This window comes from Sebastes fasciatus, chromosome 8 (genome assembly GCF_043250625.1).
Source record: "Sebastes fasciatus isolate fSebFas1 chromosome 8, fSebFas1.pri, whole genome shotgun sequence".
Taxonomy (NCBI): domain Eukaryota; kingdom Metazoa; phylum Chordata; class Actinopteri; order Perciformes; family Sebastidae; genus Sebastes; species Sebastes fasciatus.
The window spans coordinates 17,178,014-17,201,338 of record NC_133802.1 but is presented as its reverse complement, the minus strand read 5'-3'; the positions used below and the strand labels follow the sequence as shown (position 1 = coordinate 17,201,338).

At 43.1% G+C, this 23,325-nt stretch overlaps 1 protein-coding gene across 1 annotated transcript in view; it reads left to right on the top strand.

Annotated features, from left to right (window-relative positions):
* plxnd1 (plexin D1) overlaps nt 1-23,325 on the top strand; it is a 71,612-nt gene that overhangs the window by 38,482 nt on the left and 9,805 nt on the right. The window contains exons 14-28 of the mRNA XM_074643911.1: nt 3,825-3,930; nt 5,306-5,445; nt 5,929-6,108; nt 6,480-6,564; nt 7,726-7,995; nt 11,271-11,420; nt 15,983-16,097; nt 16,696-16,803; nt 18,294-18,406; nt 19,446-19,550; nt 20,635-20,765; nt 21,532-21,730; nt 21,816-21,962; nt 22,121-22,277; nt 22,638-22,741. Coding sequence (XP_074500012.1) covers nt 3,825-3,930; nt 5,306-5,445; nt 5,929-6,108; nt 6,480-6,564; nt 7,726-7,995; nt 11,271-11,420; nt 15,983-16,097; nt 16,696-16,803; nt 18,294-18,406; nt 19,446-19,550; nt 20,635-20,765; nt 21,532-21,730; nt 21,816-21,962; nt 22,121-22,277; nt 22,638-22,741 — 2,110 coding nt within the window. The remainder of the gene's footprint in view (nt 1-3,824; nt 3,931-5,305; nt 5,446-5,928; nt 6,109-6,479; nt 6,565-7,725; nt 7,996-11,270; nt 11,421-15,982; nt 16,098-16,695; nt 16,804-18,293; nt 18,407-19,445; nt 19,551-20,634; nt 20,766-21,531; nt 21,731-21,815; nt 21,963-22,120; nt 22,278-22,637; nt 22,742-23,325) is intronic.

Genomic DNA, 23,325 nt, shown 5'->3' with positions numbered 1-23,325 from the left:
TGCCCGGTTTTGACAAGCAAGAAGAATAGATAGAATAAAAAAGATCTGTCCTTGCTGGTCAGGTTGAATAAGGGAGTAAAATAATCCATTAAAAGCAGCTCATGTGAGCCAATTATACTTTTCAGGTTGTAATTCACAAGCTTTTACTTAAAGAAGACCCCAGATGAATCACATTTATATGAGTTACTACACTTCCTCTGACAGATCACCATCATAGATCATTAGCATGTCTACCAGTCTTGAAAATAGAACTTCAACCGTCCCCGCATGGTTTAGTTTTCATGTATTCATGAGGCTAATTTTCACAAATATCATTATGCATCGCCATCCCTTCGTAGCTCAGGGACCATCACACTGTCACCATGGAGACAGCAGGACCCCGCTTTGACACCGGCATAACAGAGCTCAGTGGAAGTCGGTAACTCTACAGTTACATCCAAACTTCCATTCAGTATCTGTAATGTTTCTTGAATGGAACTGTTTATCTGGTCTTGCTCCACTGGAGCCAATCATTGTATTAAGACCAGTTCGAGGGTGACCTGCGGGTCTTACCTGTCACTCAAGCTGCCCGACACAGTTTCCACGAAACCGTGCATGTCGAAAACAGCGAATCGCATTTCACTCCAGGGGTGTTCTCATCTCGTGTCGTCATTCCTCATTGGCTCTCGAGGCTGGTTGTTATGACAGCAGAGCATATCCTCGTTGCTTGAAGTGGCACTGACAAATCATAACACGTCAGTGCATCTGACAGTGTCAGCACATTTGACTTGCACGCACACACATGCACGAACATATACATCCTGGGACCTCACGTTGATATGATTAGATATGATCCTATCTCATCCCTTTAACTTAAAGCGTTTACATTCAACCTTAACATTTAACCTTATTATAAACCTTATTTAGAAAAAACACATACCACATCCCTTAAGCCGGTTGAAGATGTGAGGTCTGTATGAAATAACTCTGTTTCACAATAATCTACAATTCAAACTGGCTGTGGCAGAAATGCCATACACACACACTTACCAGCACACACACACACACACACACCGGCACATGTGACCTCATTTACCAGGGCTGTTGAGACAGGTGTCTGCTCGTGTGCTGAGAGGTGAAAGTTCACAGCTGTGTGCCACAAGGAAAATGTGCAGCACTGGAGAGCCTGTGCTCCACTCAACTCGGTGTCAACATTTTAATTAATGGCACAGTCAGCCTAGGCACACCTCATTTACTGGAGTACTTCTCTAGATTTTTGGCTCAGGTCCTCCATGCTGCCCCCTCTATCATTTTCATTGAGCCCTGAGTGGCCTTCGCCCCGTCTGTTTAACTGCACACTCACATCCAAACGATCACAGACTTGATTGTCGATGATCCTCATCATCCACTCAAGGGAAATGATTGGAGACATCTTCAAAACTAGACAAAATATCGGCCACTGAAACCGATAATATCTCCACAGTGGGGCGGTGCTGGAATGTGGAGCAGGGGTCAGTCCATGCTCTCAGGGAGTCTGCATGTCCTTTGACTGGGATCACACTGCATCAACATCACACACACATACACACACCGGGGCATCTGCAGTTCTGCAAACGTCTTAAAAAGCAGTTTTCTCAAAAAGGCTTTAAGGTATTAAAAAGTACTTAATTTACAAGTCTTTTTTGGATGTTTTTGTGTCTGATAGCGCACTGTTGGGAGACGTCAAACCTATAAACCTATAATTTTTTTGGTGGAGTTTCAATCAGCCCCATCAGACCTGTAACAAGTGCTGTCACTACTGCTAGCTACCGTAATTATAGGAAGTCAATTGTCTCATAACGGTTAAGTATCGGATTTAGCAGAAACCTAAATGAATGAATTGGTTTTAATTGGTTAATCCATCCATCCATTTCCTAATGCTTTTCTGGATCCACGTCACATTAATTTCAGTAATTATGTCATTAGGAATTATTGTTATATACTGCAGGTAGCAATTAAAAAATTTGCATAATTTTGATAATTGATCATTTTTAAAACAAAGCTGTCAACTATTTTCTGGTTCCAGCTTCTCCAATGTGAGGATTTTCTGTGTTTCTCTGTTTTATATCATTGTGAAGTGAATATTTTTTGGTTGTGGACTGTTGTGGTGGACATTTTTCACTATTTTTGGACATTTAATAGATCAAGATTTTAATTAGGACAATGATTGTCAGGAGAATTGATAATGAAAATAACTGCCCTATCTGCAGGGAAGTACTAGAAAAAAATGTGATGTAAAGATAAATAACTCTAAAGCCATATCGTCCCTACTGGGTTTCCATCATACTTTCATACTGTAGCCGATTGTGAAACAGCATTCTACGTGTAAAAATGTCTTCAAAAGTCTTACATTTAATTTAACCCTGAAGAAACCCTGTGTATGTGTACTGTTTAAATGCTACCGGCTGAATTCATCACACCTTCCATCTGCTGATAAGCATTTCTCTATACTTTTATGTTTGTCTTTTGTCCCCAGAATAATGGTTCAATAGAAGATGTCATATAATGTGATGTATTTGTTTGATGATGGTTTGATTTTCACTCTAAAGCCAGTTAGGCCCGGAGCAGTCCTACAGGTTCAGGCTGATTCAGGCTCCAGTTTCTCTTATTTCCCTCAGGCTTGAATCTGTGAATAGTCATGTTTCATTTCATTTTTTTCTGTCTTCCCTAAATCAGAGAATGTGAAATGATGCATTTTCTTCAAACAGGTGTTCCTCTGCCCTCACAGCTCATAACTGACAAGAGCGTAATTTGAGTATAATGATATTCTTTACTTGATGCTCCTGTAATTAATGAGCACACATGTAGACATTGCTATCAACAGATGGCTGGTACTGCAGGTTATTTTAGAATAATTTTAATAGCTATTCAGGCTTATAAAGAAAATTCATGTTTTAATAGGGCTCATTAAATGCTGCAGTGGTTTGGGTTCGGTAAAACAGAACATTTCTTTGAGCCTGACATTTAAAAATGCACTCAGCGCTCTGAGCCAGCCCTGGTCTCAGACCCGACAGCCTGACCCCAGCCGAGCCCCAGCCGAGCCCCAATCTGTCCAGCCTAGCCTCATCCCACCGCATGTCCTGCCAGGTCCTCCTACATAAAACACAGCTCCTCCACTTATGTAAATTCCTCACAATTCGTCTGTCAATCATCCAGTCACTCGCTGAGAATTTCTAACCACTGTAGCACCAGGCACCTGACTAAATAAACCGACAGGGTGTCAAGCTGGAGGGGGATCATGTGAGGTGATAAAGGTCGTGTTTCCCCCCCAGTACATTTATTCCAGTGAGGCCCCAGAACAGTAGATCCTGTGCCTCGGTACACCACCGTGTCATTAATAAGAGACGTCCCTGTAGAGCGTGCATTGATGACACAAGGCTTAATCACAGCCAGGAGGCGAATGAACAAGCCTCAGCAGCCCCTTAATCTCCTCTGTGGTTAGACACATCTGGTCTGAGGAGGCTTTGAACCTTTACATCTGCTAATATCTGATATCTTAAGGCTTTATTGGATTCCATATGTAAATATGGTCTGATGAATTGGTTCATAACCACCATTCTCCAAGATTAATTATGTCTCTTTGTTTAGCTGTCATGATGAAGATCTCTTTCTTCATCTTTATATTGGTTCCCCTCACTTGCAATTTTAGTCTTTTCTTTAAAAATTGGTTTATTAGATTCAAATTATAAGCAGCTCCTTTGAGTGTTCTTATCCATTTTCATCAGTTTTTTTTTTATTAACTGATGTCTGATTATAATGTTTTGACAACCAAACAAGGAGGTCACACTCTTTTTAAATTTCCCTAGGCTGGTGTGTGTCACTGGGCGGTCTGCTCATGACAGAGCTGATATTGTCCAAGTGGATGTGGATCAGAGTGGGATGGGGACGTCAAAGGAGAGCTTCTCATACCTAGTGAGTATTCTCCAGATTTATACCCTCCTGCTGATCTTTGCTTTCTGCTCTGTCCGTCTCTCCCTCCACATTCTTCCTCTTCTACGCTCTCTTGTTCCTTGTTCCCCACTGGGAAAGCCTCCCTATGTGTGTCAGTTGAGTGTTAGCAGATGCGTTTTATGATTCAGAGGAATGCGAGTGTGTGGGAATCTTCAAACATTCATCTGCGCTGCAACTAAGCACCATTGTCATTCTGCACTCGCTGCCAGCAAAAACAAATATGGCGATTGTTGGAATGTCCCTTTGCTCTGAATTCATCACTGGTCGAGGCGAGCTAGCCAGCATTGTGTTAATTGACCTAGACCCACACAGTCTCCCATTGGATTTGGAATATTCAGTCTGTGGAAATACCCATGTAAGCCCTTTGTTTCTTTTTGTTTATAGACAAAGAGTTTTTTATTATTCATTGCTGGAACGCTCTATCATTTCACCGGCTTCTAAGAGCAGCTCTGTCTGTGAGTCATCCCACTGAGAAATTACCCCGATCTTGAAGCCCCTCTTGATACATGAGGATGAAGTAAATCCAGAACAACAAACATTACGCCGTGCTGTTGTGGGAACTCCTCTCGGGTTTCCTTATCCATCTCTGAGATGCTCCGTGCGAGAGGAGAAAGGTTTTTACCGATGGATGTTGAGGGTAAGATGTGGGAGAAAGGGAAAACAGTTTTGGAGACAGGATATGTGCCTCTACAGCATCTCCTTCCTCGAAGCTTTAGAAGGAAACATCTGCCTCCTTACGCCCACTCTGACACACAAACACACAATAGGTCTCCTCCATCCGTGCACACTGAGGAAGTGAATCCTGTCAGTGAGGATAAGAGGTTTCCCTGGAGGCGAGGTTCATGGCGGGGATAGAAAGTTCGGACAGAGCGGGAATGCTGATGCTGGTTGCTGCAGAGCTGGACAGGGATATTCTGCTTTGCCCCAGGAACCTTTTTGTGTGTGTGTGCATGTGTATATATGACTGTATGTGCATGCGGTTTCTCCTGTATATGCATGAACATTATTGCCTCTTAGAATAGCTGTCCTGCAAGCTTGAGCCCAAAGGCCTGTTGGCTTCAGCAGCACTTTAACATATTGCAGCGTGGGCTATCTTCACAGTTTTCTTCACTAATTTACTGTTATAGTCAGCAGCTGTCTCAGCCAATCTCTGTGGACACGATATTTGAACCTCAAAGGATGAGAAAATACTTTATTTAATGTCATGAAAAGCATCATAGAGCACAAAACACAGTTTGAGTAAGCCTGTCTTTTCCAGTGACAGAAGCTGTCAGATGTCTGGTGATAGATTTGATGTGTTGTTTAGTCATGTGTTGTATCTCTCGTCTGTATTCAGGTCCCAAAGCTGCTGTCCATGGAGCCGACGAAGGGCTCTCGTGTTGGAGGAACTAGAGTCATCATCAGGGGGGAACACCTGGATATTGGCTCTCAGGTCAGAGTCAAGGTCAACAACACGCTGGAGTGTACCGTCACAGGGTGAGTGCTGCTCGTTTTCAATTGCTTGTAGCCAGAGTTGTTTTTAAGTATTTGAGGTAAGTCCAGGTCAAGTCTCATGTCTGTCAGTCACTTAATACTGACCAGGTGCTGTAAAGTGCTATAAATGCATATACCTAATGATCAAATACTCAAGCTGTGTGGCTATGCGAGGCCTGCATGAAGCTGTCTTATTTTTTGGTGAGATTTTACCAGGTCGAAACTTGACTTGAAAGATTATTGCTTTCAAATCTCAGGTAATTAAAGTCCCACCTTAGTTAAGCCGAAGTCAAGTCACAAGTCCTCTCTGTTTTTTAATGCAAGTCTGACTCGAGTCAAAGTGTCAAATTTAAAGTCAGCAGCTCTACTTGTAGCTATAGTAACGTATCATGTATAATTATGAAAATCTGCCAAACTAATAAACACAACTTCGATACTCAGTGGAAACATTTTTGGTCACAATGTTAACCTCATTTTGTCTTTTAGGAAAACAGATGAAACCATTGAGTGCATCATGCCTCCAGCCTTACAGCCGCACACTGACACAGTGGCAGTGTGTGTGGAGTTTGAAAACCTTCCCTGTCAAAGTGCAGAGCTTAGCACCGCCTACACCTATGAGAAGAACCCCACCATCAGCTTCATCCACCCCAAGAAGAGCTACCTCAGGTAGGTAGATTGCTACACACATCAAAAGTATTAAAACCAAGATGTCTTAAACATCTCAAGCTGGAAGAGTCTGTGGTTTCCCTCCCAGAGTCACTGACATAAGTCATTACTGTAATGTCGCCCTGATGTGCAGCGTTTTCTCCCTATTGTGTTTTAAATAGCACAGCATGTGTGTCAGAGCATAGCGGCATGTCTTTGATGACATGTGTGTGGATTTGCACTGAAGTTGAACTGTTTTGCATTATTATCTGGTCCCATTTCTCTTTTATTTTGGTGCAGTGTCCCAAAAGTATTTGCATACCAGTAGGAATTTGACAATTTTTTTTGTCAAAGCTGAGATGTGACTTTCTGTATGTGTGTGCTTGTCACAGTGGTGGCAGGACCATCACAGTGACAGGCCAGGGTTTTGATCTGGTGCAGACCGTCACCATGGATGTGCTGGAAATTGGAGAAGAAGTGAGTAATCCTTTTTTACTTGATAAAACTATTTCAACAACATAGTCAGACTTGTGTCAATTTATAATTAAAGGAACAGTGTGTAACATTTCAGGGGATTTATCAGCAGAAATGGAATATAATATCCATAACTATGTTTTCATTAGTGTATCACCTGAAACTAAGAATTGTGTTTTAGTTAGCTTAGAATGAGGCCTTCATATCTACATAGGGAGCGGGTCCTCTTCACGGAGTCCGCCATGTTTCTACAGTAGCCCTGAACAGACAAACCAAACACTGGCCACCGTTGAAGGCCACCGTACTTCTCCGACACGCTTGTGAAACTTTGGCAACGTGAGCCGCAGAGTGCAAAACCGTGGTACCGCCAGCCGCCGTCTGACTTCCGTTGCTCCTAAAGTAGTGTTATTATGGTAAGGATGACCTCTGAGCAAGGCAAACGGCGTTACCACGGTTTTACACTCGGCGGATCATGTTACTGCAGTCTAGGAAAGGGGTACTCAGTTGGGTGCAAACTGCAACCACACCACTAGATGCCGCCGAATCCTACACACTGTCTCTTTTAAGTAAAACAAAATGAAAAATGTTGTGTCATGAATTCATCACACCTCTGACAACCTAAAAAACATACAGGACTAGTTTGACATTTTGGGAAATACACTTATTTACTGTAGCTTTCTTGCAGAGCGTTAGATGAGAAGATCGAAACCGTTTTCATATCTGTTGCTAAGATATTAAGCTACAGCTGGCAGCGGGCTAGCTTAGCTTAGCACAAAGACTGGGACAGAGAGGAAACAGTTAGCCTGACTCTGTCCAGAGGAAACCAAGTCAAATAAAAGTAAACAGAATCAGCCCAAGATCCTAAACCCCCCCCCGTCAAACTACAAATTGTCAAACGAGATATAACATGTCAATGGTAAGCCTAGTTCGTGAGCTTCAGAGGTGCTGTTAGGCTGATTTTTTACCTTTGGATCTTCTCGTCTAACTCGGCAAGAAAGTGAATAAACGTATTTCCCAAAAAGCCAAACTATTCCTTTAAGAAAGATACACACATTTACAGTTTAAAGTGAATTATGTTGCAGGTAGTTATCAACCATCGGATAGGTGAATGGAAAAGGAATGACATGCATTTAAGCTACTTTGTCTTCCCTTGTCTTTATGCAGCTCTGCACGGTGGTCTCCCCCTTCACGATCACTTGCCCGTCCCCGAGATCCAGCCAGTCTCAGCAGACCTCAGTGCAGTTCTTCTTGAACAAAATCCTCTACACGGGAGACAACCCCTTCACCTTTGATAGCGAGGCAGAGGAAGAGGACGGGGAGTCACATAAAGGTCACTTCCTGTTGGAGTACATGGAGGACCCTCAGTTCTTCACTGTCAGCAAGGAGAAGCTGATTAAACACCACCCGGGAGAGCCACTGACACTCGTCATCAACGTGAGTGACACTGCTGAGACAGGAAGTTCAGATTAGTGCTTCACCGCTATGTTGGTTTCCTGATAAGTCAAGCGATGTTCACCTATTAGAAAATGTATGTTTTCGAGTCAATGTTGTCCACCTCTAATTGGATGAGATGATTCTTTATTGATTACATATACTATATATTGTATGGTTCAATACAACTGTGCAGCAATAGTTTGCTGTATCGCTAGGGCTGTATCATAAATGAAACAAGAATTCAATCTGCATGTCCTTTTTGAATTACTTAACTTTTTAGGTAAACAAACACATTTTAAGTAACAGACATTACAGATAAACTGATATTTAAAGGAGGTAGCAAGTATTTGGTCATAAACCAAAGTATGGGTCAAATACAAATTTTGACCTGATTGTAGGGCTGCATCTAATGATTATTTTCATTGTTGATTTTGTCTCTGTTTTTCTTTAAAAATTACTCAAACCAATTATCAAAATAGTTGGGGATTAATGTAGTAGTTGACAACTAATCGATTAATTGTTGCAGCTCTACACGATTGCGCTGGTTGAAAAATCAATCAACAAAGCCATTACAATTTATCTTGAGGGGAACATGAACGTCTGCACCAAATGTCATGGCAATCCATCCAACAGTTGTTGGGACATTTCACTAAAAACACAAAATGTTGACCTCATTTAGGCGCTCATTGACAGGTCAGGGGATCACCAAAGGAGGATACATCCTCTGGGGACCACGAGCGCCTGTACAATGACTGAACAACTGTGCAGTAGTTGTTGAGATATTTCAGTCTGGACCTAAGAGGTGGACCGACCGGCCATCCCTAAAGCCACGCGGCTAACATGGCTAGTAATCTGACAAAAACACTAACTAGCCTACATTTAATTTTGTATTATCTAGTCAAACCTAAAGATACCATCAGCAGAAAACTCTAACTATTGACAATCTCTGCTTTCAAAAACCCATATTCAATTTCTACATAGAACAAGTGATGGTATTCTCTAAAGGTTTCTTGGCTCTAAAAGCATCACTGCTGTAAACTGGCTGCTCCCACTGTGAACAGCAGACAAGGCTGAGCATTTTCTTTATTCATATTCACATAAACCAGAGGCACATAAAGCACATCAAAGGCCCCATCCGCTGAGACGTGTTGATTTCAGTTGGGGGTCTGAGGTGGGGGAAGGGCGCGCTGGCAGCTCAGTGGGAGGTCCCATGTTCCCGTGGTCTGGCTGATCTAAGCACCTGTCTGCATGGATTCATCGCCCAAAAGGGCTGCCGGCTGCGACACCGTACGACATTCACATGCTAACAACACAGAGGGGGAAGTTTGAACATGATGCAGCTTCCTCTTGATGTATTTGTGAGTGTCAGGATGAGGCCCCTGCAGGAATCGCTGCCTCAGCCTGTCTACATGGGCGACTCGTCTGTTGTTTCCTGTTTTCTGTAGGAAGGTGGATTCCACTTGTGGTGGACCTGAAGGGGGGGGGGAGGTTGGAGAGAGAATGTGTGTGTTTGTTTAATAGGGAGCTTGTTAGTCAGCCAGATCCTATATTAAGGACTTGAGCTGGAATGTGGGTGGATTTTGTTTGCTTTCCTCCTGTTTTGGCCTTTAGAATCCATTGTTTTTGGTCCAATGAGATTAAGTGTGAAAATGCTGTGTCGTAAATATTGTACACAGTATGCTTTCCAATATGCTCAGACATATTTTGTATGAGGGTTTGATGCACTTTGTGTCTGTGTATTATGAATGTGTATGCATTTTTGTGTTTGCGTGTGTGTGTGTTTTGTCTATGTAAGGAAGTATTTGTTGACAGAGACCCAGGGGGTGGCATCCTGCAGTAGAGACAGGACAGGACCCTAAGGGTGTAATCAAAGCAAGGAAGCACACTGGGGATAAACACACACACACGCTTCCTCACTTTTCATTCTTATATTAAAGGGAAATTGCAGTTTCGTGATTTTCGTAGTTTTGGTATTACTCCTATATATTACTAATAACACGGTACATACCAAACTGCAGAGTTCTAGGAATGCTGTAACATCCCTAAAAATACATCTGACAGGGCAAGAAACAAGAGCAGTCAGATTATTATATAGCTTTTAAACAGAAAACCAAAGTTATCCTAACTTATTTAGAGGAGCAAACGAAGATGAAGGGCAAAATGATCCAAATTGTCTGTTTAAAACATCCATCACACATTGACTTCCAGATTCGGTTTTACCTGTCTGATCATCTATCCACTGATGTATCTTGCCTTTTCGTACTAAGTTGCAGCGATGTTGATGATGCGTTCCTTGATCTCAACGATCACTTTGGGGGGTACACTGATGATCAAACCTCTAAAAATTACAGCCAAATTGCGACTTGAAATGTTCCTTTAAGACCAATATGAGTGTCCCTTACAGTCAACAAAATGTACAATCTTACTGCCTCATGTTCTGTAACTGAAAGTTAAACATGTAGACTTGTTAAGTAGAAATCCATAGAGACTTGATGCAATTGATATTGAAGTGCTATTCCAGTGATTTAGTTTATTGCATTTTCAGAAAGTTTGGGGACTTAAGATCGACAAAAAAAGTCAAAATTGAAGCAGCAGCAGCAACAAGCTCCAAAAACACTGGATCCTACATTTCCCATGATGCAACTTAATGGCATCTTTCATTAAACCCTCCCTGCCTGGTAAACAACTTTAACTCCATGCCCCACAGGCTTTCTGTTATAAATCAGTAGTCTCCAAACCCAAGGTGAGATTACTCATCATGACTAGTAAACTGAACTTCAAGTGTAAAATCAGTGGAGTGTCCCTTTTAATTAAACCAGAAATAAGCAGTGAATAGTAGGGCTTTGATTGACACAGGACAGGGTTGGATAAAAAAAGGGCCATGCAGCTTCTTCCAACATGCTCCTGTAAAGGCCCTGAGAATGTTATTTTGGGCAGAGGCAGGGATGACTGTCAGCGGGTTTGTTTGTAGAAACTTCCCTGGCCATGTGAGAGAGAGAGAGGCGGCGGGAATGTTTGCTGCTTTAAGCTGAACTCGAGCCCAAAATGGATGATTTTTCTGCTGGCTTCCACTGTGTGACAGCTGTATGACAGGCCCGCGGCAGCTCTGTTTCTGTGTGTGTGTGCGCATACGAGAATGCGTATGTGTCTGCGCGTATGTGCGGGTTAAAGCTGCTGCGGTCTTCATGAATGTTATCTGTGCCTGTTCAAACCAGGCCCCTCTGGTCTCTTACCGCTGACCGTCTGACGGCTGTTTTTGTTCGTTTCTGGCGCAGAAAGGGCCGAGCGATCTGGAGCTGGTGCCGGAGGAATACTCCGTGATGATTGGCTCCTATCCCTGTAACATCAGCTTCCACAACGACCAGCTGTTCCACTGCACCATCAACGGACTGCTGGGCTCCAGTGAGAGCGAGCTGCCTGTCACTGTAAGTATGCAAACATGTTAAACACCACAATAACCTAAAAATACAGTGGATACCGCTTATAGTGATCACGGTTACAGTGATCAACCACTTATATGGATCAAAAAGCTTGGGCAGAATCATTCCTTTACTGTTTAAATAATTTGCTTATGGTAATCTAGTAGTGTTCATTTTGGGTCTTTTCATACATGACAACATATGGAAAAATATTTTAAAACTATGTTAGACTAACATTAATTGAATTTTTTTTTTGATTTTTACTTTACTCCCTTGATAATTTGCCACGCGGACCGTCTACGTTCTGGCTGGCTGCCTGAGGTTGATGCTGTGTGCACATTAAAATCATGACAGGAAAATTAATTTCTCTGAATAACAAACAAATGCGCACGGGGGTAAACAACTGTGGTTGAAGCCGCCCACGTCATGCCCCCAAAGTGAAACTTTGCCGATCCGGCAGCACATGCAGACTACCACCCGTCTCCCTCCATGCCGCTACCGGGTGAGCGAGCGAGGAGCCCCAGCAAAGGGGCGCTGTTCATGGGCGGCTGTGGCTCAGAGGGTAGAGCAGGTTGTCCACCAATCGGAAGGTCGGTGGTTCGATCCCCGGCTGCTCCGGGTCACATGTCGATGTGTCCTTGAGCAAGACACTTAACCCCAAATTGCTCCCGGAGGCATAGCCATCGGTGTGTGAATGAGTATTTAGATTAAATCCTGATGGGCAAAGTTGGCACCTTAGTAGCCTCTGCCATCAGTGTATGAATGTGTGTGTGAATGGGTGAATACTGACATGTAGTGTAAAGCGCTTTGAGTGGTCGGAAGACTAGAAAAGCGCTATATAAGTCCAAGTCCATTTACCATTTACCATTCATCTGCATGCACCCTTGCGATGCAGAGCCGTCAAAGGGAAGGAGAGAAAAGGCAGAAGAATTGGCAGCGAGCCTGTAATTAGCAAAGCTGTCCATTTCATAACTTCATGTAATAAACATACAAATGTCAATTAGATGGTAATCTGCATGAGAAATGATGCGCAACAACAAACATTTGGTTATAATAATCATCCGCTTATTGTGATCAATTTGACCCGGACAGATGTGATCACTATAAGCGGTTTCCACTGTACACATACAACCTTGTGTTGAAAATTTTGCTGGATAGACCCTGATAATTCGAAGATATCACCCATCTGTCACACAGTACTCATAAGCCAAACATTTAGTCAGAATCCAGACCATCTGTGATGTTCATTGAAACAGATTTGATCTGCACAGGTCCATGCCCTGTCAGTGATATATGTGTGTCTCTCTCCAGGCATTATGAATGGTTTATAGTCTCTGAGCATGCCACCATGAATCAGCAGTTAGTGGGGGTGGTGCGCCACAATGCCACGGTTGAACAGTGAAATGTTTACCACTTCCCTTTTATCTCTTTAATCCCTTATCAGTCCGTCTATCATCGTCGACACAATCACCCATCACGCAGACTCTATCTGCTCATAGCGATACCCAAGTCTTCTGACTCAGCGGTGATCTCACTCCTCGCTTGTGTTTTTGTTTAGTCTCCCAATTCACTCCATCGCAATTAAAGGTCTTAATCAAGACGTGGTCGAGCCATGCGCAGTCCTAATAAAACTAGACACACTCTTTCCCCTACCCACGTTTCCCATCTGTTGTTGTCCATTCTGATAGGGCTTTATTAAGGGGGAAAGCATTCATCTATATTTAAATACGAGCCAGACTGTGAGTGGTTTGCTGAAATAGCTCAGAAACATATGTTGTTCTGTCTCTATCTGTCAGTGTTTCCCCACTTTGACACAGAAATAGAAGGGAAGCTCTTTTATTTTGCACCCCCTCTCCTCTCCTTGTGTACCTGTAGCTCACGCTCTCGTCCCCACCCAACCCCGTCTGCCTCTCAGGATCTCTGAGAATAAACAGGCAATTAGCAAAGACATAAAGGGAGGGCAAGGGTCAAATGAGATGTCATAACACAAACGGGTGGGCTGCCTGCACGTGAGCAGTGAGGATGATTAGTGTGCACATTCGACAGGGGCATAAACAGACATTTTCCTTTGTGTCGGCACATTTGAATAAATGCATACACTTTGGGCAGCTGTTGCATAGCTTATGGCCATTTATGTTTCTTCACTTGCTTTCGGTGGCACATCTATTTTTACATGCCCGTATTTTGCTTGGCTCTGAAGTGGAGCTGAGCTGCAGAAGTGGTTGTGGGGAAGCAGTGTTTTTGTACCCGGAGCGAAACAGGAACATGGAACAATGGCATTTTCCCCTCCATTACACCAGGCCTGGCTCTTGCAGTCTCTGGAAGAGGGCCCTCTCTTGCCGGTCTGGGTAAATAAATGCCTGGACCAGAAAGAGAAAGATGGAATGAGAAAAGACGGAGGCAGCCCAGTGAGGCAGTTTCCCCCCCTCAGAGTAAGCGCAGCGTATGAGGGATTTGGTCTGAGGATTGGAGGCTTTTTATCTGAGGCTCTTTTTATGAAGTATGTTCGGATTGGGGAAGGAGAGGCAAGGATGTGAGGAGGGACCACGGAGACCCTGCTGACTAATCAGAAGGCAGAAGTGAAAGTCTTATTCTTGTCACATCTGGGTTGCTCTGAACTGGGTGACTCCTACAGCTCGTTGCAGCGAGAGGCCATTTTTCAAAAACTGCGAGGTGTAATTTATTTCTCTGTCTGCACCTGTGTCCATGAACAAAATGATGTTTGTGCATATGTGCATGTGTGCAGGTACTTGTGCTCCCAATTAAGAACTGCCCATGTTATACTGCATGCATTTTTATATACTGTATTACAAAGAAAATACTTAATGCTCCTACTGTGCATTCGCTGCTCATTACTGCTTTATCTGTCTCTGCCTTTGTGTTCGTCTTTCTCTCTTTCTCAAAGTCAAATTTGCTTTATTAGCTGATAACGATAGCTGATAATAATGAATTAATGAAATGCCATACTGTAGAAAATGCACAAGGTTTACAATGGTATAATGCAGAATTTATAAAAAAAAAAAAATACAAAGGATTTTATTTGACTGCAAACTTAACTGACAACCAAGTATCCAGGGAGGTATTTAACAGTAGCAGATCTTAAGAAAGAAGTCCATGCCTTTATTTTATCTTTCCTTTTTCCCTGCAAAGCTTTGGAGTAGACTTGTGATGAACAGCAGCTCACTAAAATAGAAAGATTTTATAATTTAATTTTTTCAAGACCAGTCTTGGTGTGCCCTGAATTCATAAAACGCAAACGTTTCCTTATGGAACGATGATTGTATAGTATTAATCTAAATTATTATCTCATAAAAAAAAAACTATAGAGTATTATTTGAAATATAGTCTAACCAAAAGTCAAATAGCTCTGTTTTCAGGTACACTGCTGTTAGCTGTAAGTAGGGTAGGTCTAATTGTTTCTCTGAAGAAGATAGGCTTTGATGTTATTTAGGTGAGTTTTATAGGTCTTTATAAGATGATTTACAGTAAGGGCGATATTAAGATGCCCTTCATCTCTTATGACTTCTTCTAGTTGCATAATTATAAAAGACTTGTATTGTGTTTTAGGAAGGGAGCCTTTTGTGGTAGATATAATTGATGGTGCTTACTAGTGATGAACGGGTAAACCCAGAACCTGCGGGTCCCACGGGTTAACCCGTAATCAGGCGGGTTTGGGTAAGCTTACTAGAAAATATTGCGGGTTTGGGCAGGCGGTTGACAAATTGACAAAGCAGCGTTCAGAGTAACATGTTAATAGCTTACAGAAACATTACATGCAGGGTTGGAAATGTACTTGTTTGTGTCCACCTGCCACTGTGGCTGGTGGATTCCAAAACCTACTCAATAGACTACCATTGTATTTTTGGCTGGTGAGTGAAGCAAATCTAGTAGCCACTTGCATATTTTACCAGCATTTGGCTGGTGGCTGGTGCTAATTTCCAAGCCTGATTGCATGCAATAGTCTTCCTCCTCTTCCCCTCTCTCTGTCTCTCTCTCTCTCAAACTCAAACACACACACACACACACACACACACACACACACACATACACATACGCACACCCACACCCACCGTGAGCCGCGGCACTCAAGTCCACTTGTCTCTGTCCTTGCCTCAGACGTCAGTCCTGACAATTGTGTTACTATAATGCATAAAGTTGGCGGTTTGCAGGTCGGGTTGAGGTGGTTTATTAACGTATATTTTTGCGGGTCGAGCGGTGCAGAATGGCTCATTGACCAGCGCATCACTAGTGCTTACTGTAGGAGAAGAGAGTTTTTTGTTTACAACAAAAGTTTTAATGTAAGAACATTTTCTGACAAATTTCACCACTGCAGCAGTATATTTCGTGCATATTTGGTCCATATGGGCTGCACACAAATAAACAATTACTACTACAGTGATAAAAGAAAAACAAATAATTGATAATAATTAAATAAAAGAACATATGACATGATGAGATCTACTTTTGCGTGTTAAGGTCATAGTGAGAACCGTAGAAGAAAAGCGATAAAAGAAGACAAAAGAGGAGCTCACTCCAGTTTCATGTGTTGTTTCTCTTTCTCTTTTTAGGTGCAAGTGGGGAACTTTCGCCACACCATCGCCAAAGTGCAGCTCGGCAGCAGCGAGCTGGCCATCGTGGTATCCATTGTGGTGTGCTGCGTGCTGCTGCTGCTGTGCACTGTGGGTAGGTTGTGTACACACGCTCAACAGCAGATGATGGATGTGTGCCTGCTGTAGCGATGGATGCTCCAGATGTGGAACAGATAAAAGGAATTCAGGGATCATAGTTTCCCGCACTTGCTTCATCCCTCCTCAGTACCCGGAGCACAAAGACCTCACTGTTCCCCTCGCTGTCTACTCTGTCTGTGTGTCTGTGTGTCTGTGTGTGCGTGCTGTATTCTTTAGGCTTTGTGTGAGAGTGTGTGTGCAGGGCAGGTGCATGGGTGAAAATTGGTGCTATGGTGGATTTTCACAGTTTCCTGCTTTAAATCAGTTCTCAGATGTTCACAGAATCCATATTTCTTGTTCTTCACTGTTATTTACACTTTCACAGATATTTTCATTTACATGTTCTCACAGTCAGATATATGCACGCACATTTTTCACAGGCTCACAAAATGTGATATAAAACCATTTCTGAACATCAGTTCGTAAATTCAAAATCTTTTAGACACATTTTTGATCCTACTGATTATTTTGTGTTTTACTGGAAGCTGTCAGAGTGTGATTACAGGCTTTGGGTTGAAATATACTGTATTCAAACTGCATTTTGTCTTTCTCAGCTCTTGTAGTGTACTGCACAAAGAGCCGAAGGGCAGAACGCTACTGGCAGAAAACTCTACTCCAAATGGAGGAGATGGAGTCCCAGATCAGAGAGGAGATCCGTAAAGGTGCGTTTGCACAAGAACCCAGACATACACAAACACCCTATTACTATTGTTCAAGCTTTGCTATCAGAGTTGTTTCAACCTCAAATAATGTTTTGGTCAATTGACATGAAGAAAGAGCTTATGGGAAGACAGAAATATTGACCACATATATTTGTGTGTGTGCGGCACACATTCAAAATGTGTGTTTGTTTGCGATTGTTTCTAGTCTGAAGTGGGAGGGAGATACAACAGTTGACAGATTTGTGCCGAGTAAGCGTGACTCATAAAACAGTGTCTGACAAATGATCAGTCACACACAGACGCACGGAGTGGCCACATCGCCTCTGCTGTGTCTACCCCGTAGAAACAAGGCCTGTGTGTGTGTGTGTGTGTGATTGTGTATCTGTCTGTGCATGTATGTGTGTGTGTTTCTAGGGCATTAGAGTAAAGCCGTGTGAAGGCCACTCCGCGTCTGAGCAACCAGATTTATTGCGTAGAGATGGGGGGACAGATAGAGAAAGAGAAATGGAGGGAGGAAGCGATAGGAGCGGGAGTCAGGGCCGCGAGTCCGAGGAGGAGCAGAAGCGTGGGAGGGAGAGGAGGAGATGAGGGGAGGTTATTTAGTCAGAGGACACAGATAGATTTGTGGCTGAGTTCAGGGTGAGTATGCAGAAAGCGAGGGATAGTTCTACTGAGATGAAGGATGTGATAAAAGCAGAAGAAGAGGGAGTGAAGGCAAAATGGGAAATTGACATATTCCAGGTTACAGGAATGGGAGGGTTTGGGTATTTGTCTGGAAAGTGAGGAAGGGGGGAGATTTGGTACTCTAATCAGGAGTCGATAGTGTGAACTGACTGGTGGTATAGAGGACGCTTTAGTGAGCAGGAGGATAAATAACCTGGAGGAGTAAATGAAATATGTTTTAAATCCCTCAGGTCCAGTATTCCCCTTCTTTCTGCACAAACACAGTCTGAGGAAACTGGCATTGTAACCCAAATACGTCTCTCATCCTGTGACAGGAAGAGCTTTTCCATAAAGGGATCTCCAGCTTCTCATTAGAGGAAAACATTATCCTCTCTTAGAACATGCTATCCAATAAAGTGGCTACAGTATTAGCAGGCAGATTCAAGTCAGTGTCTGGACATGCTGATACTGTTTTCGCAGCATGTAAACTTGCAGCCTGCACACATGTTTTGGATGAGGGACAGGATTTGGCTGCTATGATTGTCGTTTGGTAAATATTTGCCTGCATGCCGTGCTGGACTGGCAAAGAGAGAGAAGGATCAAAGGATCCATGTTTGGTACATTTAGTATTCAACTAGAACACGACACTAGATTTAGGGACTTAAATGATAAATTTCTGTGTCTCATCTAAAGTCTTTTCCACTAAAATCAGCCACATTCTTACAGATCCCACGGCATCCTGTGAGGAGCCAGAAACAGAACTGTGGTTTAAAAACAGTCCCATGATTTGAGCCCTTTTGGGTCTTTGATTTTTTTTGTCCTTTCAGGCTTTGCAGAGCTGCAAACGGACATGACAGACCTGACCAAGGAGCTGAATCGCAGCCAGGGCATCCCCTTCTTGGAGTACAAACAGTTTGTCACACGAACGTTCTTCCCCAAGGTGAGAAAGCCTATTTTCCACCCGCTATCTGATTTTAACTGGCAGACTGACAATACCATTTTTCTCAATGGGGTTTTAATATTTTTTTTCCCCCCTACATGTGCCATATTTCCCGCCGCTTGTAATATGCAGGATGAAAATTCACCTTGAAACTTTTAAACATATAGCAGACGCCTAGTGAAGTGTAGCTCAGTTTGGCACCCTGCTGGAGAGTTAATATGTTCTCTATAGGTAAGCATTTGTCTGAAGTGTCATCCACCCTGAAGGTAGACTGTGGGTCTATTTGTTGGTGGGTATTTTTCCACCGATACAGTTAGACACAACTCAGCAGGCTTTGTCTTCCAACCACAGGCATGGACTTTTCAAGGAGACAGAACAATGACGGGCACTGAGACAAGGAAACTTTCCCCCTGATTTCTCAAAACACACTCCTCACTCAGCTCACACACCCACGACTGTTTTGCAAGTATACAAGCTCTTGCGCAAGGGCAGCAGCGCTGGTTTGTTGCAGTAGACACTGGACACTGTTTTCTGTCGTGAAGGAAGTGAGTGGGGAGAGTGTTGAAAAGCTGCATAGAGGGAAACATAAATTCAAGCGTTGCTGCTTCAGTATCGTCTCTCCATAGATTTCCGCTAAAACAGCAAACACTCTAGTCACGACCCTTTGTGCTCTTTTTTCCATTAGAGCTTCTGGTTCTCTTACAAGAGTGTTAGACACAGTTAGAATACAAGCCAAATGTAGCTGTCTTGAAATGACAGACACTTTTGAAAGGTTGGCTCTAGGTCAGTTTGTCTTTGAAGCCATTAAGGCTCTTGGCGTTTCATGTCACGGTGTTATGCTTCTTTTCATGGTCAATCGGGGGCCTTTTCAGGGCCTCTTCATGAAATTCTGCCCTTTGGTTCCAGACTACAAATTTGCAAACCAAAGTCTCAAGGCCAGCTCTTTTTTAGTTTTGCCTGTCTATCCATCTTGCTGTGTTTATGACTGCAGCTGACTTTGTATTACAGTTTTCTGTAAGTGTGTTTATGTGTGTTTCAGATGTGTTCCGATTACGAGAAGAGTCTGGTCCAGCCTGCCTACGAGAATGATGGCCTGGGCCCTCGAGTGCTGCCAGAGACCCACCCGCTGCTGCAGGAGTGGAAGGTGAAGAGTTAAGCCATTAGGGTGCTAGGTTAGGCTTTCTTCTGCCACAGTGCCTTGATTTGGCTCCTTTTTCAGTCTCTTTCTTCGCAACTGGGTCACACTGAAGCTTATTAACGTTTCACAGTGGGCTTGCGGTTGATGAAGAGTAAAGAAAAGCATATTGTGCATTTTTTTTGTGTGCTTGATATAATGTGTCTGTGGAGTATGTCAGTATGTGTTTGTGTGAACTCACATGCGACATTGTGTGTGCACATATGCATACTAATGCATGTCATTCAGTGGTTTCTAGTTAGTGAGACACAAACAAAAATTTCAGCTTGTCAAACATATTGCTGCCCAGCAAGTTGATGGCAGGTTGTTGACACACTTCCCACTGGCCGAACCGAACAGTATGCTTTTCATCGAAATCCATCTCTAGTTGTGTGTGTGTCTGTAATGGAGGGGCGGAGTTATAAAGAAAGAGTAAGAGAGGGAGCGTGCACTTTCATAAAACTCAGTGTGAATGGATGCTGAAAGCGAAAGCACGTATATGTGTGTCTGTGCACGTTAAGAAGATAGAAAGTAACGATCGCAGCGCTAGTTTTGGGTCGGCAGCCGGGGGAGGCTGTCTAGCGGTGATGAAGTGCCTTGGATCCACATCGTCTTCCCAGGAAGTGTTTTCCAGGTCACAGCAAATAAATCTCACAGGCGGGCATTTATCTTAATGGACACCCCTGTTCTCCTTCTGTCAGGCTGCAAACCACACCATATGGCTGCAGTCCAGAGGGAAGACTTCATCACACTGCTGCTTAGTCGCACCCATAGATAGGCCATACTCATTAAGTCGACTCGGCACATTTAGAGACAATCACACACATGGTGTGACAGTCGGGGACCGGAGCGAGAGATACATATACCAGAGAGGGAGGTACCCGAAGAAGCAGAAGGACGAGGTGTGATAGAAAGATGATACAGTAGGAAGTGTTCACTAGATGGGTCACTCGAGAGGTGGTGAAATAGATTAAGGAGGGCGCAGCAGGTGTGTAATGCAGCTGAGGTGAAATCACGCAGAGAAATAACTGTTTCATCCCTCTTCTGTCCTCAGGCCACCAACACAACAAGGCCTAATGTAGAGGAGGGCATCACACTGTTCTCCACTCTTCTCAATAACAAGCACTTCCTGGTCACGTTTGTCCACGCGTTGGAGCAGCAGAAGGACTTTGCTGTACGAGACAGGTAAATGCATCAACGCATATGTGTTTGGCAGTTAAAAAACATCCATCCAGATTGACTTTAGGCCATTAAATCAGTCGAACTTAAAGATTTATAGTGGTGTAAAAAAAAAAAAAAAAGAAGTCATAGTGTAGTATGTCAAAAAAGTCATAGTATTGTATGCCATAACAATGAAATAAAAAATGTCATAGTATAGCACAGTATTTATTGTACGGCTGAATTGCAATATTTTGTATACAGAAGGTGTCTCTATTTTTCCAGTGTTTACCACATGAGCTTCTTTTCTTCTCATGTCTGTAGCTGCTGTATCCAGCACAAACATATATTTACTGTTCAGAAAAGTGGTTGCTTCAGCTTTGTAAACACATGGTCATTTATCAGTGTAGTTGTTTTGGTCCTGATGTCTTAAAACTAGCCAGTCATTGTGGAGAATCAGAAAAAAATTCCAGAGGCAAGACCACATCCCTGTCCCAGCTCAGCGTCAGCACTTACTGACTGATTTGGCCCCTTTCCCCTGGATTAAAGGAGCTTTGTTAGGGAAATCCCCTGCACCTCTGGATTTACTCACCCAGACACTCCCTGCATTAGATCAGTCCTTTATTTGGCTCTGCAGTCACAGGTGCTGTGGGGAGGATGAAACCACGTTGTTGTTTCTGTAATGTAGTTATTTTTAAATCTCCATTGACCACACACTCTGACGGGGCATGTTTGCAAGAGCATGTTTTTGCTCATCTGTCTCCTCAGCTAATCTGTTTTCTCACCCACTCAGATGCAGCCTTGCGTCTCTGCTCACCATCGCCCTTCATGGTAAGCTCGAGTATTACACCAGTATCATGAAAGATCTGCTGGTGGACCTGATCGATGCTTCGGCTTCCAAGAACCCCAAACTGATGCTGCGCCGCACTGAATCCGTCGTGGAGAAAATGCTGACCAACTGGATGTCCATCTGCATGTACAGCTACCTCAAGGTGAGCATCGGCAAAATTATGAGGGAGGCTTGATTAAAAAGAATTACCACATCTCTGATTTTTGACTCTCTGCCACGATCTTAAGGAAACAGTGGGTGAGCCTTTCTTCCTGCTGCTGTGTGCAATCAAGCAGCAGATCAACAAGGGCTCCATAGACGCCATCACAGGGAAGGCCCGCTACACCCTCAATGAGGAGTGGCTGCTCCGCGAGAACATCGAGGCCAAGCCACAGGTCTGATACCTCACACACTCCTAGTTAATTTTTCACACCCTCGGTTTTTGCTTTTTAGAGCTCAGAGGTCGTTAAGTTGACCGCCAGAAAGTTTCAGTCAGGCTGAAATTTGAAACTTTGCAAAAGTTTGAAATGTATTGCTCTGTTTATTTTCGCAGAACATCAATGTGTCCTTCCAGGGCTGTGGCATGGACTCGCTGCCTGTCAGGGTCATGAATACAGACACAATCAGCCAGGTGAAGGAAAAAATCCTTGAAGCCTTTTATAAAAACCTGCCATTCTCCCAGTGGCCCAGAGCAGAGGATGTCGACCTGGGTAAGAGCACATTTTCTCTGATTATTTTCATCCTCTCCCATGCCCTGCCCTCTGAGATATAGTAATCTCCTTTGCAAAAGGTCAATTCCTCTCATGAAGCTCAACTAACCTGAGGCTGCAATATAATAAATGACAGAATGCATCGAGGAGAGTGTACAGTCATAATCACAAAGAGTTATTGCTTTCAAAAGCTGTGGAGCCTGCAGAGCTGATTTGATTAATGGCGCAAGAATATTTCCACAGGCCGTGACACGGAGAGTTAGAGCACGCCTGCCCTCTGTCTCGCATATTCTTTTCCAAATTTGGGATGAAATTGTCTAATATCATTCTCCTCCCTTCTCCGGCCTCCTTTCTCTCCAGAGTGGTTTGACTCTGGCAGCAACAGTAAGCTTCTGCAGGACGTGGATAACTCCACAGTGATGGAAGATGGCAGAAAGAAACTCAACACTGTCTCCCATTACCCGGTATGTATGTGTGTGTGAGTGTGTATTTTTGTGAGATCACTGTGGTAGGTGTTGTCATGGTGTACCTGTATATCCCTGATATTGTAACAGCAACAGCGGGGGTGTTGAAGGTGAGAACTCCTTGTAAATGGTGTCACTGGCTGTCCATGGATGGAAGGATACGCTCTGTTTCTATGTGGCTGTACCCAATTAGTTATAGGTGCTTCTGTCTGTGTTTGTCTGCTGTTGTATGATGTTTCTCTTTATGTACAGGTTGTTTACTGTAGCATCGCTGTAGCAGCTGCTGCTTTTATACGGTTATGCAGATTCTGATTTTAGGCATACAGTATACAGTGTAATTATTAAAGTAATAACGTAACATTTTACAATAAAAAACAAGTGTTAATGATTGTAATGTTAAACAACTGTTACTCAATATAACATTTGCTACTTGTTAATTAACAGTAACTATGATAACCTACGTGATTTATGTACATTTTAATACCTACCTCCAGACATTTAAAAATGTGTTTAATATGTTTTTTCCTCAAAAAAGATTACCTACTTTGTGAAAAATTCTTAAAATGACATCTACCTCTTTTACC